The sequence below is a fragment of the Larus michahellis genome, chromosome 2, assembly GCF_964199755.1.
Source record: "Larus michahellis chromosome 2, bLarMic1.1, whole genome shotgun sequence".
NCBI classification, from domain to species: Eukaryota; Metazoa; Chordata; class Aves; order Charadriiformes; family Laridae; genus Larus; species Larus michahellis.
In genome coordinates this window covers 52,875,245-52,891,928 of record NC_133897.1, presented here as the reverse complement: position 1 = coordinate 52,891,928, position 16,684 = coordinate 52,875,245, and the positions used below count along the sequence as shown (strand labels likewise).

Sequence of the window (16,684 nt, the reverse complement as noted above, 5' to 3'; positions counted from 1 at the left end):
GACCATGCATTTTTTTCTGGTCATAGAATTTGCGAATTTAATTCTGTTAAATAAAAGGACACTCAAATCTATGAACTATGTACTACAATGAAAGATGAGAAGAGGAATCTCCTTCATGGTGGAGTGCCATTAGACATGGTTTCTGCTCTGCTGCATGGTGCTTAATTATTAGCTATCATTAACTAATGACAAAGGATTTTATTTCAGCGTGGGCCATGGTTACATATAGAAATACATCCACTAAATTGAGGGTCAGACACTTCTTTCTTGAGGCAAAGTAGCACCAGCCACTGTGTATCTGAGTAGCTGAGCAAAAGGAAATCTTCTCAAACTGATTATTTTTCCAGCAACAAGTGATTTCACAAGTTTTGAAATAGTAGATAGGGAAAGACAGGGTTGTGGGAGTAGAGGGAGTGGAGGAGGATGGAAAACTACAAATCATTTTCAGTAGTACAGACAACCTGTCTTTTATGCCGTTCTATCATTGAAGCCAATGATTAAATCCTATAGATTTAAAATTCAAAAAAGGATCAGATCTAGTTTGGCATACAGACAGTATCATTCTAAAAATGTTCTTCTGCCACTGCTGAAGCCAGCAAGAAAGCATTACTTTTATTATGGTTGAAAAGCTCCCCCGAAGGACAAACAATGCAACACTTCCCATCACTGCTGAATGTCACCAACAGGAGGAAACGTCAGAGAGAGGACAGCTAAAAATGACCATTTTAGATGAGTTCTTCAGCATTTTACACCAGTTCCAGATTTTTAGTCTCCAAATCACAAAACTTCAGCTTCCTGTTCTGGGGTTTCCCACTCCTGCAACTCATAATAAGATTTTAAGACTTCACACACTCAGGCTTTCCATTTTTAGGAAGAAAAAGGATGACCATCCTCAGGTCTTCAACACGAATAGCTAAGTAAATGCATCACATGGGGTCTGCTTCTGTCCATCTCCATCTCACCCTCCCTCCTAGGAAAGTTTTATCTTCCCAAACCAGGCAGACTGCCACCATTAATCCAGATGAGCAGCTGGAACAAAGGGGTTTCAGAGATGTAGCCAACATTAGTAACTTCAGAGAATTTAATGACTATTAATACTCCTGCAGGGCATGGCATCCCAACCCCACTCCAGTCTTGCTCAATTTTTCCTTTTTTAGACCCCATCTCTATCTGTTGCTTAATTGACTACCACTAATCCACACCATGCAAATTACCTAGAATTGTGCACTGCCCTTTCATTGCGTGATTCCACTCTGACCCCTTACTTCTTTCTATCAGAGTCAGTAATAAAGGATGAATGACTATCACTCAGCAATCTAAGTATCTATCTACTGCCTTTCTATCAACAGAAATCTGAACTTTCTTTTAATACACGCACACCATCCCCAGTAAACCCATGCCTCCAATCTGTGGTCATATGATTTATCATTAATACTAGGTTACAATAAATCAGAAGTTTAAGTTAAATTCTTCAAAATGAGGATGCAGCTATTTCATAGCCCAAAATAATATGCAAAAAGTAACACTGTATCTTTAGAAAAAAAAATTAATCTAACTATGGTTCAGTAATTCAAGTCAGAAACCCCCACTTTATGTTAAAAACAATTAAGAGGAAAGCGTTTTTTCTACAGGTCTGTTAGAGGTGGGGCTCATAGCGCTGATTATTATTACAGTTGCCCAACACTTCCCATTACTAGATCCTGTTCTCAGTGGTTAATAGCTTGGACAGCACTTATCATGGCAACTGAAATTTTCCATGCTGAGGCAAATACTAATCTTTGGAACACGCAGCTAAACCCAGTCTATTCATTTCTGAAAATAAAACACGGGAAAAATGCAGTTTGGCTCTGTCTTTAGAAAGTCCCGACAACTTCCAGTGCAAAGGCTGGAAATGAGAGACAGCTGAACGAGCATGCTTTATACTGATGCAGGAACAAACAGGGTGGGAGGAGGTGGTGGAAAGAGGGAGGGCAAGGGAAACCCCACAGCAGAACCACATCGTGAGGAGGGAGTGGGGGTGGAAAAAGAGGAAATTCAGGGAGACCGAATGAATGAGATAATGGGGATCAGCTACCAGACATGCTGGAATGAGACAAATCCAACCTCAGATCAAAACGGAACAAAGAGCCAAAGGGGAGTGGGAAATCAAAACCAAAGACTAGGGAAAGAAATGGAGAGAGAAAGGCCAGAGGGGATAAGGAATCAAAAAGGAAAGTGAGATAGCACCGCAAGGAGACTGCAATAGAACACAAGAAAGAGGGAGCTGCCACTGCTCAGGGAGCGAGCCCAGAAGCTGCCTAAAGACAGAGTTAGCAAAACACAGAAAGAAGGTGTAGTGCATTAACCTCGGCCAGCAGCCACAAACCCACCCAGCTGCTCACCCACTGCCCTCCTCAACAAAGCATCGGGAGAAAAAGGATAAAAAAGCTCATGGGTTAAGGACAAGGAGACCGCTTACCAGCTACCATCACAGGCAAAACAGACCTGACTTGGGGAAAGTCAATTTATTTTAATTGGCAATTAATTAGATTTGGGTAGTGGAAAACAAACATTAAAACAAAACCACAAAACCTTCCCCCCCACCCCGACCTTATCCACAGCTTAGCTTTATTTCTTCATTCCCAAATCCTGGGGCAGGGGTGGAGACACAGATGAGGCATGAGTAGCTTCCAAGTGAGCATGAGGAAATTATACACACCAGAGACCTACTAGATATGTTGAAGAGGACAGCAATTAAATGTTGGAGTATGTCAGCACTTGCTGCAATCATCCGAGCTTGCCCCTCTTACAAATAATTATAACAAAATATAAATTACATGATTACAAATTATTTCCCTGATAACCTCCTTCTTCCAGTGCAGAGAAGGGGCTTCCTCTGGGGAATAGATCATGACACGAAGGAGGTTATTGTGCACAATCATTCTAATTTGTTGGAGGAGACAAAAGTCATACAGAAGGCAGCCTGAAAGGAATTTCTATTTGAGACAGCCACAGAAATAAACATACAAGTAGAAGCAAAATGGATTCAAGGGGAATATATCATGCTGGGCAGTTATCCAGGCAGCTACTGACTTTGTCTTAAGTTATTCTTGGCTACAACAACCTAAGGACACTCTATTCCATATAGTGAATGACTAAGTTTCACTTGCCCTGGGGGGGAAAAAAACAAACCAAAAACAGATAAACAAAACCAAAAAAAACTCGCTACAGTCACTCTGACACATAGATGGCCCATACTTGCAAAGGCAATGTCCTGAACAAGTACTTCCCATTTGCTGGTGGAACAGAGACAACCTAAACTTCAGGCCAAATCTCTCAGTTAAGAAAGCCACAGACTTGGCCTGCTGAGAAAGTTATGCCTAGAGACAAGCGGACTTAAGAAAGACCTCAAGACAGGTAAAGGAAAAGTCAGTCGCTAACTGTAGATTCTTCATTTTCCAAATGCCTGATTTGATACACTCAGCTCTGCAGACTCACACGTACAACAAATCATGCATTGAGGAAAGCAGAAGTGTTCCAAAAAAGAAGGTCCTGAGCATCTTTCCTTAGCCAGAAAATTCAACAGGAAAAATCCTCCCCTTATCTCATCAGCTAATGAACTATTCAAAGAGACAATGAGAAACACCACAGAAGAACCCATGAGAAAACTGAATAGCTTTTATCTTCAGAGCACTACTTGGATATTGCACTGTGAAACAAGGGATTTTTGAAAAATAAGATCAAAAGATAAAACAAAGTACCTGTTCACCTGGGACATGAAGAAGAGAAAAAAAATCTGGAAGAAATCTCAGAAGCTTACCAGGTCTGCACTTTGCCTAAGGCATACTCTAGTTACTCTCAACTCTTTTTTATGTTTCTTTCCAGAGATCTCTACAAGACATATCCGCCAAAACTATCTATTCTGGTGCTGCTTCTCCTCTCACATTAGAAAGATTTTGTAATGTGTAACAAATCAGCTATGCTGCCATTTAAGTCATTATTCATGTTTCATCTAATTATTCATGGCCAGCAGATCAAGACAGGTGATTCTCCCCCTCTACTCTGCTCTCGTGAGACCCCACCTGGAGTACTGTGTCCAGCCCTGGAACCCTCAGAATAAAAAGGACATGGACCTGTTGGAGCATGTCCAGAGGAGGGCCACAAAGATGAACAGAGGGCTGGAGCACCTCTCCTGTGAAGACAGGCTGAGAGAGTTGGGGTTGTTCAACCTGGAGAAGACAAGGCTCCAGGGAGACCTTATAGCGGCCTTCCAGTACTTAAAGGGGGCCTACAGGAAAGCTGGGGAGGGGCTGTTTACAAGGGCATGTAGCGATAGGACAAGGGGCAATGGTTTTAAACTAGGGCAGGGTAGGTTTAGATTAGACATTAGGATGAAGTTCTTTACAACGAGGGTGGTGAGACACTGGAACACGTTGCCCAGAGAGGTGGTGGAGGCCCCATCCCTGAAGACCTTCAAGGCCAGGCTTGATGAGGCTCTGAGCAACCTGATCTAGTTAAAGATGTCCCTGCTTACTGCGGGGGGGGGGGGGGGGTTGGACTGGATGACCTTTAAAGGTCCCTTCCAACCCAACACATTCTATGATTCTATGTTTCCCTTCAGACTTCTCTAAGCCACCTTGGGTTGGTTTTGGTTTTTTCCACATATTTTCCTCATGTGTTTTGTTTCCTGGATCCACCATTGTCAAACGTAGCATATAAACCTTTTCATAAAGGATCAAGCACCGTCTTTAAAGTACTAATGAATTTTGTACCCATCATTCCAATTAAAAATCTTTTCCATAAACTGTCATCACTGCACCTTTTAGCGTATATATGACTTCTTTCCTCTCAGCATTCATGCACTTGGTATTTCCACAGCCTTCAGCCTAGTCAGCTGAACAAGCCAACCTTTTAAAGTCATCTCTTGTGAGACATCTCCCTCTTCTGCACAAGCCTCACCCTCTGCACTCATCCTACATTCAATCAGTCCACAAGTCACTGCATAGGTAACTAAAATTATACTGTGTTCCAGAGGACATCTTAGAAATGCAAAAATGGCTTTAAGAGTTTAGCTGAAAATATCTTTCCAGTTATATCCTACATTTGACTTTTTTATGGCTATATTGCACAACATCTTTTTTTTTCTCATAGATTAGATATTTGCCTACAGAAGAAATTCTTGCCAGCAGTCCTAAACACCATTACACTTTGTATCACTGAATAAAATTTTATTTCTATTTCTCTAATCCAAAAGGTCATCTAATTTGTGAATGACATGGCAATTCTTTTATTGATGCCTCCCAAATCTGTTTCATCAGATTTCATCAGCATACGTTCACTTTTTTTACATCACCACCACTAATATTTTGAAAGTCAAGCCCATGCCTGCCTTTTTAAGAACATCCCACCATTCTCAATTTTCCTTTTAATTGTCACCTTTTATCAGAGAGTTCCTTACTGACTTCGTATCTCCTGTGCTAACCCACATTTTATTTTGCTACAATAATAAATCCCAGTGTGGCATGGCAGAATTATGAAATCACTTTCCATGTTGATTTTTTGCACTCTTACAAACCATTTATATTCTATTGAAGAAAAGTCAAACAAAAAACCCCAGAAGCTATACACACTGCAAATTTAAGAAACACGTTCCAGGGTGAAATATTTTTTTCCCCAACTTTTTAACCTATTTAAGTATTCTAGAATTTGGTCAGGTCTGCCTCTAACTTTAAGTACACACATTCGCTACAATCTCTCAAGGACAGTTAGTGATGTTTAAAGAAATACGACAAAAATATACAGGATATCAGTTTCTTGAGTTGTATCTATTGCCTGCCTTGGTTATGGGAGTTAACTCAAATGCAATAAAACTTTAAAAGGTTCACAAACAATACGCTGTACAAAATTAAATCATTTTAAAAGATCGGGAATTCTAGGACTGATTTTATCATTACCACTATATGTGGCTTTATCTTTTAAATATCTCTAACGCTGAACTATGTTGTTGTTATTTGAAAGTCTACAAAACTCTACTTCTGCTACCAGAACTGACAGGGATAAACATTGGTTGGGATTTCTCTGCCAAAAGAGATTTTTAAAAGGAGGGGAAAAAGAAGGAATTCAGGCTATTTAATTTGCATGCAATTGACTCAGAAAATCATTCAGTAGGGTGGAGTGTATCTTAGATCTCCTAACTGGGTCATCTTTTGTTGTATTCATCAGCATTTTAATAAACCTCCTCAAGACTGTCTCAGCTGAAAATCTCTTTGCCTATAATAAACTTCACACGGGTCATCACAACCATCTGGAAAGGCCTTGTGGTTTCTGTAACGGGATGTAGGTTTCTAACTATGCAGTTTTACAAATGATATTGTAAACTTCTGAAATAATGTCTGGACTCTGTCTCTTGTTGACATTACATTTGTAATGGGGCAAAGTTTTTTGATGTGGCCAAGAGAAATGAACAGAATTCTTGCATTTCAAATACAGAAAGAGAACAAGCAGTCCAGGAGCAACTTGATGGCTAGACGTGGTTTTACTCTCCCCCTCGGAAAGAATGTTCAATCAGTTCAAGAAATTAGCATCCTGACCACCAAGGAAGACAGCATTTGAAGGCAGCCTCCTATTTGGCTGGGTTTCTTCTTGTGCCACACACCCAAAAGAGAGGGAAGAGAAACCTCCTGGTATTCAGAGCATAGATCAGTTTGCTAACGCGTCCCTCTACCTGCAGTTTATGAAAGCACTGAAGACACTTTAATGATGGAGTGAAAAGAAGTAGATGGGGTGAAGGCAGCCAGGTAACTGGAGTCTAGCGAGAGCACAGCCCGTGTGCGAGGCTGGAGATCACCAGTCAGATTTCACAGCAGGCCCCGCTCATTTCCCCAGCTCTATGAGGAAGCTCAAATTCCCTTTCAGCTGTGAGAGAAGCTGTAGATGCAGTGTCACCTGTACTCTTCGCTCAAATTAAAACTTCCATACAAGAGTAGAATAACTCTCCTCACAGATCACTAGTGACATTTTTATTATTTGTACGTTGCCTCATCATACTGTTAGTGCGATAACCTGCCTCCCAGTGGGACTCTTGCTATGGTGCTCCTTTCACAGCTCACTTTCCCGTATTTCTTCATGTCTCTAATTATGCCTTCCCCCCATTTTCTTCATTGCTTTGATGCCAGTTCCCATTCCCTCCTAGACTTTGCTCCCCATTCCCTTGTGGAAGGCTATCATAACTAGATGGTAAACAGTGCTGCAGTTACCCTTGACAACTGCTGAGTGTTTTCAGTAGGTTTCCCAATGAACAGCCCAAATGAGAGTAATGAAGATAATGGATAAGTCCCTGCTGCACAGGCACAGCAAGAGAGTTCCTGCAAATTCGGACAAGACAGTACAAACTTTGATTCACACTGAGTGTTTTCCTCACAACCCTATCAACTAAAACATGCTGCTGTTAATAATTTCAGTTCTGCAGAATTGAAATATATCCTCTGGGACAAACAAAAGCATTGGAAGAACTAATGCCAGCCTGCACAACACAGATCTATCTACCTTGACTTTAGCAAGGCTTTTGACACTGTCTCCCATAACATCCTCATTAGGAAGCTGAGGAAGTATGGGCTAGATGAGGTGACGGTGAGGTGGATCGAGAACTGGCTGTGTGACAGAACTCAGAGGGTTGTGATCAGCGGCATAGAGTCTAGTTGGAGGCCTGTAACGAGTGGTGTCCCCCAGGGGTCAATACTCAGTCCAATTTTGTTCAGTATATTCATTAATGACCTGGATGATGGGACAGAGTATCCTCAGCAAGTTCGCTGATGATACCAAACTGGGAGGGGTGGCTGACACTCTGGAGGGCCGTGCTGCCATCCAGCGTGACCTGGACAGGCTGGAGAGCTGGGCAGAGAAGAACCTAATGAGGTTCAACAAAAGCAAGTGCAAGGTCCTCCACCTGGGGAGGAAGAATGCTAAGCACCAGTATAGGTTAGGGGCGGACCTGCTGGGAAGCAGCTCTGAGGAGAAGGATCTGGGGGTCCTGGTAGACAGTAAATTATCCATGAGCCAACAATGTGCCCTTGTTGCCAAAAAGGCCAATGGAATCCTGGGCTGCATAGGGAAGAGTGTGGCCAGTAGGTCAAAGGAGGTCATTCTCCCCCTCTACTCTGCACTGGTGAGGCCACAACTGGAATACTGCACCCAGTTTTGGGCTCCCCAGTCCAAGAGGGACAGGGAACTACTGGAGCGAGTCCAGCATAGGGCAACCAAGATGATTGAGGGACTGGAGCATCTCCCTTACGAGGAAAGGCTGAGAGAGCTGGGACTCTTTAGCCTGGAGAAGAGAAGGCTGAGGGGAGACCTTATTAATGTTTACAAGTATCTAAAGGGTGGGTTTAATGAGGATGGTGCCAGACTCTTTTCATTGGTTCCCAGTGACAGGACGAGGGGCAACGGGCACAAGTTAGAACATAGGAAGTTCCTTTCAAATACACGTCAAAACTTCTTTACGGTGAGGGTGACAGAGCACTGGAACAGGCTGCCCAGGGAGGTTGTGGAGTCCCCTTCTCTGGAGACTTTCAAGACTCGTCTGGATGCAGTCCTGAGTAACGTGCTCTAGGCAATCCTGCTTTCGCAGGGGAGTTGGACTAGATGATCTCTAGAGGTCCCTTCCAACTCTGAAGTTTCTGTGATTCTGTGATCTTTAGTCCCTGTTAAGCAGCAGAAAAATATTGGAATTCAGATTGGTGTGCTAGTCTCAGTTCAGCTTCTGTTGGATGCTCCGTTACATGCTCAGTTTTCCAGCTCCAGCTTTAAGAAAGCAAGATCACATTTCCAGAGGTGCTAGATACTGAGGTGCCAGTGATGGCTGTGGGAGCTGACAGTCTTCAACATCTCATAAAACCAGAACGAGCAGCAGATATCCGAAAGTGATCAGCCTGAGCTAGAGAACAACAGTTTTGAATTTGATCTCCTTGATCTTCCATATGGCATAATCTCTGCATGTACAGCCCTGCCATGACTTTAGCATACTCTATTGTTCCCTCTGGTGTTTGTCACCATTTCTTTCTTTGCTACCAGCTACTTTCCCTCCTCCTATGACAGTGACTCCCACCTCTCTTCTCATTCACCACAAGCTGGAGGCTCTATATCCAGCCCATTTGTCTCTAAGCCAGGGCTTGCATTTTCTTTTAGTTTTGGTCTCAAGAGCACAGTCCTCTGCTCATTACAGGAGCTGCCTATCAGAAGCTGGGATAGCGATGGTCTTCTATCGCACAGGAACTGAGAACAGATTCGTAGAAAACAAAAAAACCACACTGAGCTTCAAAAGCTTCTTCAAAGCACTAGTTTTATTATCATGCTTACAGTCCCAAAATGCTGAGTTCCTCCCTTCCCGTCTATTCACTCCTTACAGATACACCAGCAATTTTTCTTCACTCATCAGTAATGAAAACAACTATCAGAACCCAGAAAGCTGCCTCCCAAAACCACAAGGGCCGCGTGACGTTGAGCCCTACACCACAGAGCCGAGCAGAGCTCTCGAACTGCACACACTCTCTTCAGCTTCCACCAGCAGTGTTTAAAACCACCCTGTCTATTACTGTGGCTACCGTACTATATTCCGTGTATATTTGCCAGGCCAACAGCAAAGTAATGAATCACATAAGATATGAAGCATACAATTTTACCTAAGGAGAAAGAAAACTGCATACTAACCTAGAATAAACAATAAATCAAGATACTGATTGCAGTGAATGTGTGCATGCTCTGTTTCCACAGGCGGAAAAATACACGTTATTAATTAATATAAATATATGCCACAGTTTAGCCAGATCGTGCTCTGTTCCCCAACACTTCCAGGCAAGACCAGAACTCCAATTGGTCTGATTAAGTCAGGGTAAGAGTTTCTGCATCCCCCACTCACAGATGAAAGGACTTCAAGCAACCAAAACACAAGGGCCTACAAGTAAATACTACAGAGTCCTACATGAGATTTATTGTGCTCATCAGTCCACATTATTACTAACAGAGTACAATCACTATGCAGGTCTGCCACAGATCCATTAGACAATGCCTGTTCATCCAAGATATCATTAAAAGTTAGATTTTAGTTATGGCATGTCATACAAAACTATATGCTTCAACCTCAGGTAGTTATTTCTTCCAATTAAGCCTAATGTCTGCTAAAGCAGTAGCTTGGGGTTAACAGGATTTTTAATTAAAAAAAAAAGAAGAAAAGAAAAGGATGCACTATTCCCTTGAAGGAAATGGCCAGAAGACCAAGTAAGAGAAGTGACTGATTATAGGATGTACTACAACAGAGGCACTCACCCACTTTCAGTGTACCACGACACAAAAATACTCACAATGAATCCAAGTTTTTTATAGTCTCGAGTATACATAGATTTGCGTTTCTCAATACTGCCACTGCTGTTGTTAGGTTCAGATTCTGCATCAAATGCAATTCTTCGGAGTTCAAATATGATATCCCGTTGAGCCTATGTTAAGACAAGATTAAAAAAAAAATTGATTAAAATAACTTACCTCTTGCTTTAATAACCAATACCACAAAAGTTGTTTCAAAACACTCTATTTCCTCCACTGACCAGTCTTTCTTTGTTTAAATTCCCTACTTCATACTCAGAGAAACAGTCAACAAGAACGACATTGTGGTTCCTGTTCTCCAAAGTCCTCACATTTGTGGGGTTCACATGCAGATGCTTAAGCGTTGACTTCCAGAAGCTGGACCCACGTTAGCAAGGCCACTGACTGAAGGTTGAAATCACAACGGCTCAGCACTCTGCATTCCTTTTGCTAACTATCCATTTTTGCTAGCATAGGAATGGGCAACAGAGGAATTACGGCAGTCACACATCACTAGAAATGTCTCAACAAAGTGATAACCACCCTGTCATCAATACTAACACCACTGTGTTAGTCCCCTTCTATGGAGATACACACTAGTTAACTGCACGTACATTCCTGAGAACCAAACTTCCCTGCCTCAAACTTAAGAAACAGGAAGGGTAAAATCCTACAGCATGATGTTACCTATTTTTACAACCATCTCACTCTCCCACCTCCTCGTCTCCAAATTATCAGCAATTCTTAACACAACTCTCTCTTAAAAACGAAATTGGGTTCTTCCCTTGTACAGGGCCTAAAAAAAGCCCACAAAAAATAAAGAAACAAAACACATCTTCTCTATGGCTCATTGACTTTATATTTAAACTTGAATCTATTAGGAGAGTAAGTGTCTCTTTTTGCACAATGAACAATATTAAAGCTGGTGTTCAGACACAGCAAGCAATAAACAAATGAACAACTACTGTCTAGGTTCCCAGTAACAAAAATGGATTTTATTGTAAAACAAATTAACTTCAACACTAGCATGCCATATAGTTTTCATTTAAACATTCATTTTAACTCTACAGAAGTACTTTTAGGAAGGACTACACATCTCTGTTGCTCCTGCGATGTACACAAAAGAAACAAATGTTGGACTGCTGCTCATGGTTTCAGCTCAGGATGACACCAAATTCAGTTCATGGAAATACATGCTAAGAAGAACAGCCTGGCCATTTTATTGTACTTTTGCACAAGGAATGCAATAGCCAGTATCTCTTCTAACAACCAGAAAATGTAACCCAATTTCACAGAGAGAGAGAGAGAATGTACAAATGAACGGTGTAAGCATTCCCAGCAGCGCCTTTTCCTTCATAAAGAGCTTTAGGCGCAGCAATGAGCAGTTGTCCTCTTCCTGTTCTGACCAGATCATGCCAGATGCTTACCTGATCCTGTGGATCCATTTTTGTCATCATTCTGTCTTCCAGAAGGTTAAAGGTAAGTACTTGCAGAACATAAAGCTGGTGTGCCATTTCATTGTTGATGGCCCTCTGTGCCCTGATAACATGCTGCAAAGAAAGAGAGACTCTGGTGAACGCCATCTTATGAGACAACTACATTAGATGCACTCAGGTGTTTCCATTTCTGTAGGCATGTGTTTGCTACGCAGTAGAGTGTATAAGTATACTCCAGAAAGAAGAAAATCAAACCAGGACTAATGTTACTGATTTAGGTACTACTATATAAGTAACTTTATCAGACAGGACGTTACAATAACAACACACCAAAGCTTTCTCCTTCTAGACACTAGAGCAAGTATATGGGAAGTGGCATAAAATGAAAAATCAGTACTGAGAGGTGACTTCAAAGGAAAATTAACTCCATAACAAAACCATTAGAGCTCTGTATGTATATATATTAAAAAACGAAATAGTATATTAAGAAAATATTTAAGAGTGTAGCTGCCTGAGCAGAGAAGTATTCAGGCTGCAAACACAACCAGCAAATACAGTGATTTAACAGGGCTGCTGCTGCAGGAGTCAACATCACACCACAGTCCCACCTATACTCGACGAGTATAGTATAAGTGTGTGTATATATATATATACACACACATATATATAAAAGTGTATATATATAGGAAGACTGCTTAGAAATACATTAGCATACAATGCCCCATACGTGCAGAATTGTCCCATTCAGAAGGCAGATATCAAACTGATAAAAAATTTAAGAATTCCCTAGTGCGCCAGAAAACACCAGGTGGTTCTTTATGGGAAACAGACCCAGGTCACCGAACACAGCAGAGTACACGTAAGGAAAGTCATCAAGTAGGAGATGGATACAGCAACTGATATTCTACAGTTCCAGAGAATAAAATAAACCTGTCTGCCAAAAGGCACTGGAGCATTTTACGATAGTAAATGAACACCTAAGAACATTGTCCATATGCCTATACCAAATTTCTTATGAATACAAGCAGTGTAAAAATACACCTTCTGAAACAAATTCTGGGGTTTTTTGTACGCATCATTGAAATTATGACAGTGAATGAGAAAGAGCGAGGGGTTTTTTGGTTGTTGTTTGGTTTGTTTTACGCTGCCTAGTATCTCATAACAGAGAAAGAGCGCTTTCCCTTGTTCCCTTGAAGATGTAATCTACTCTACGGTCAAAGGCAAAATTCCTCTGATTTTCCATGATAGCAGATGCAAGTCTTTTATATCATATTCATTAACTTCACTCTGAGCTATATTTCACACTTTTTTTTGTGCAACTGGTGACAAATTGTGCTCAACTTTATATCAAGATGGAACTATCTGTAGAACCAAAAAATACAGAGGTTCATTTTGCAAGACAGAAAGCCCTGTGTGGCTTGCTCAGCTGTCATCGGCTCCAAACCTTAACACAGGGGGCTTGCTATAAATTCCTCAGACAACCCCTCATCTGCACAATAAAGTTCGCATTCTCCACAGGAAGAAAATGCTTGAGGTATTATTCTTTTATTCAGTGTTATTTTTTCATGAAGAAACTACAATTTATTTGACTGGGAAAATATCCTTTCTGATAATCAGTTTTGAACCCATTCAACAACCAAACCTTTATCTTGCATACTACAGGCTTTAAAACATACCAAAATACAAGTGCAATTAAAATATATTAAGATAAAACCTACAAACGCCAAAACTGGAGTCACTTTTTCCCCTCTGCTATTATATATAAATATAAATCATATACTTACAGTTAAGATGATGGATCGAAGCTGCTTTTGTGCCAAAATGTTCGCCATTTCCTGATTTAGTTTAAAAAAAATAAATAAATTAAAAATTAGCCAGAAGCAGATATTTTAGTGTCATACCTAGAAGAACACTGACTTAATAGGTTTTAGTCTTAAGTTTCTGCAACGTTACTTACAAAGGAAAAGCAGCAGCATATCAGCTATACGACTGTATGCATTATTTTGGGGTCACAAACTCAAGATCACTCTACTATGAGAAAAGGGGCAAAGAAAGTTAAAAGCCGAGGACTTTGGTGATCCAGAACCAGCAGTGAAAGACCTCAGAAGAGACCTCTGTGGGTTAAACAGAGTATTTACACACACTTGTTCAAGCATAACCTTCCCCCTGCAGACAGCACAGAAGGAAGCATGGAATGGAAGCCAGCCAGGATTTTAAAACAAGATGTCAAACAACATGCTTATTTACGTTAATATTTTGTCTGTTTTAAAGTCAAGTGCTCTACCTTTCACTCAAGAAATCAGCCTAGAACTCGGTACAGTTTCATCACAGCAAATAATACTTCTCCCCCGTATTTTGGTAGCAATGTTGACATTGGTCTGCTATTTTGTCTTAAATTAACTTCTCTTTATAGACCCGTCTGAAGTCACTATCAAGGAGAACACGCTTTTACTGTCATTCTTAAGCAGCTGATCCTGGCTGCCCATGCTGCAAACCGTCCTACAATGCATAGGAGGGGATATTTTATACTTATCAATCATGAGAGTCTAATCTGAATCATACCTACAAGTCCATACCTCATTTTTAAGCTCCATGATCTTTTCCATCAATACAGAAATGTGTGTGTGTGTGTGGATGTGGACATAGGCTAGCATATGCCATTCATAGAACATAGCAATTATCATCATGCAATTATTTTTAAATTCTTGTTTCCAAGATGTACTGTTTAAGGATTTGGATAACATATTGCACACTGCTATTTAGACAGTGTTTATACATACACAAAGGGGTATGTATAAACATAGTAGAATAAAGATTAGTAGATCATTGATTGGAAACAGAGCTCATGTATCACAGCCTTACATAATGCAGCACAACAAACCACATCAACACTGACACATGCTTAAGGACATTCTTAGGATGCGCTGTGATTCTGTGCAGTTGGCATCGTATCAAAAATATCATTCCCCTTCAGGAGAAATAATTTTTTAAAAATTCCTGCTGATCTTTATGAGAGTTGAAGAGCAATATAGAGGACATACTGGTTACTTTTATACAGCAAACAAGAAACGAGAAAACAGGAAAACTGAGACCACTACATAAAACATACGAAGAATTGTACTGCTGAAACATGGCTGCGGAAATAATGTAAATAAAGCAAGCATTAAGGGTGAGAACTTGCTTGCAGAGAGAAAACAATTCTAATTGTGAGACAGGAGGCAATCATGGATATTGACTGTTTTCTTTATACCAGATAAAGGGTGCTGCAACAGAACCTGGGAATGATAAGGAAGGAAGAAGGGATCACAGACAAGAGAAACTCTGTTTTAGTTTGTAGGTCTTTTCTGGCTGAGCAGGTTTCAGTTGCCCGTAACAGCAAAGGAATGAATGCTACAGACACTTCCATCTCTTTTGGAAATGCACGGCTGAGCTGCAGGGGGAGTGCCAGGCACATGATAGACTTCATGTTACAGGGAACAGGCCGGCTGGTTTTGTCAAAATATGTTCGCTGCCAAAAGATGGACAGGTAAAGAATATGAGGTAATCTTTTCTGCGTTCAAAGCAAAAAAAGGTGAATTCTTTTATTTTAGTTTTAGGAGAGGATTATGAAATTGTCACTTCTTTCTTACACCTGCAATTTAAAAAGCTGTTACTGGGATACTGGTTTTTGTCACTGGAACAAAAACTGATAGGAGCAACAAGCATTCACAAAACCAATTACTGCATCAAAATCAACTTTGTCTCCAAGAAGGCTATATGGCTATTAGCAGCTGCTGAGCTGCCTCTTCTAAAATAAGTATTGTAGTAACAGATGAGAACAAGAATTATTTGACAAAATTTGCTATCGCATTTCTCACAGCAAATTGTCTGCAAAAATGTAGACGATTGCCAAAAAAAGGTGTTTCAAACATTCACAGTATTATTTCAATGCCCAAACTCTCAGCTCTTTTCTGATAAAGACTTACTTTTTTTTTTTTTTTTTTAAATAACCTAGGCTTCTCTAGATGATTTGGTCCTTGACAGTGGCAGAGGAAGCAAAGCAGCCAGGGAGTCCTCATTAAAAAGAAAAACCTTGAACCTCTTGGCTTTTCGCATTACAGAGATAGAAAAAAGAAAGAAAAAAAGGAGGGGAAGGAATTCAGATACCAGCACCAATTTAAATCCTTTCCTTAATTGCAGTGCAGGCATCCACATCAGCAGAGAGGGTGCCAAAGCTCCTAGACTCCTATGGGGTTTGGTGCAGTTTCTCACTCCTAAGCATAGTAGTGGTGAGTGCTGAACCTTAACTTTTGAGTACCCATCCTCCGATAATTACATGAGACTGCATCACCACAACTTGTTGTCTTAGAAAGACAGAATTCAGTAAACAGTATCAGTATCCCTATCTTGAAGCTAACGGACACCTAGACACCTACCTTCTTTATGTATGGTTTACTAATTAACCACAAGGTAGATACAAGGAGAAACCTAACGAATTCTGACTACTTATTATATGTTATTAAAGGCTGAAAGAAGTTTTCTTGTAAGTGTCAGAGCTATTAGCCTTCAAGACAAATCAGATCATTATATGCTGATGATCATGAACTTCATGACTAACAATTCTGTGTCACAGCAGCAGGTACTAGAGGTGAAGTGAAGTCCGCATGGTCTACTGACAGCCTCACTAGGTGGTTACTCCGTTGGTGAAATACAGTTTTACTTGCTGGAAATACCCCGTGGCACCGTCATATTCAGGAACACACAGCCACTGATTATTGTTAAAATCTTATCTACATCTGACATTGCCTCTCAACTTCAAATATGACCAAAGCATGCTTTTCACAGAAACATAAGCAGTAGCAACTATTTACAAATGTAAAAAGTGAAATCTTTGTTCTTCCTACAAAGACCTATCATAGATTTAGGCCAAAATCAAA

The 16,684-nt window shown here is 40.6% G+C and overlaps 1 protein-coding gene across 5 annotated transcripts in view; it reads right to left on the bottom strand.

The window, feature by feature from the left end:
- Positions 1-16,684, bottom strand: part of ELMO1 (engulfment and cell motility 1) — a 311,733-nt gene that overhangs the window by 180,163 nt on the left and 114,886 nt on the right. For all 5 annotated transcript variants that reach the window (XM_074575423.1, XM_074575425.1, XM_074575424.1 and 2 more), the window contains 3 exons: positions 13,553-13,603; positions 11,760-11,882; positions 10,335-10,466 (listed from right to left, as the gene is read on the bottom strand). In XM_074575423.1, the coding sequence (XP_074431524.1) occupies positions 10,335-10,466; positions 11,760-11,882; positions 13,553-13,603 (306 nt within the window). The remainder of the gene's footprint in view (positions 1-10,334; positions 10,467-11,759; positions 11,883-13,552; positions 13,604-16,684) is intronic.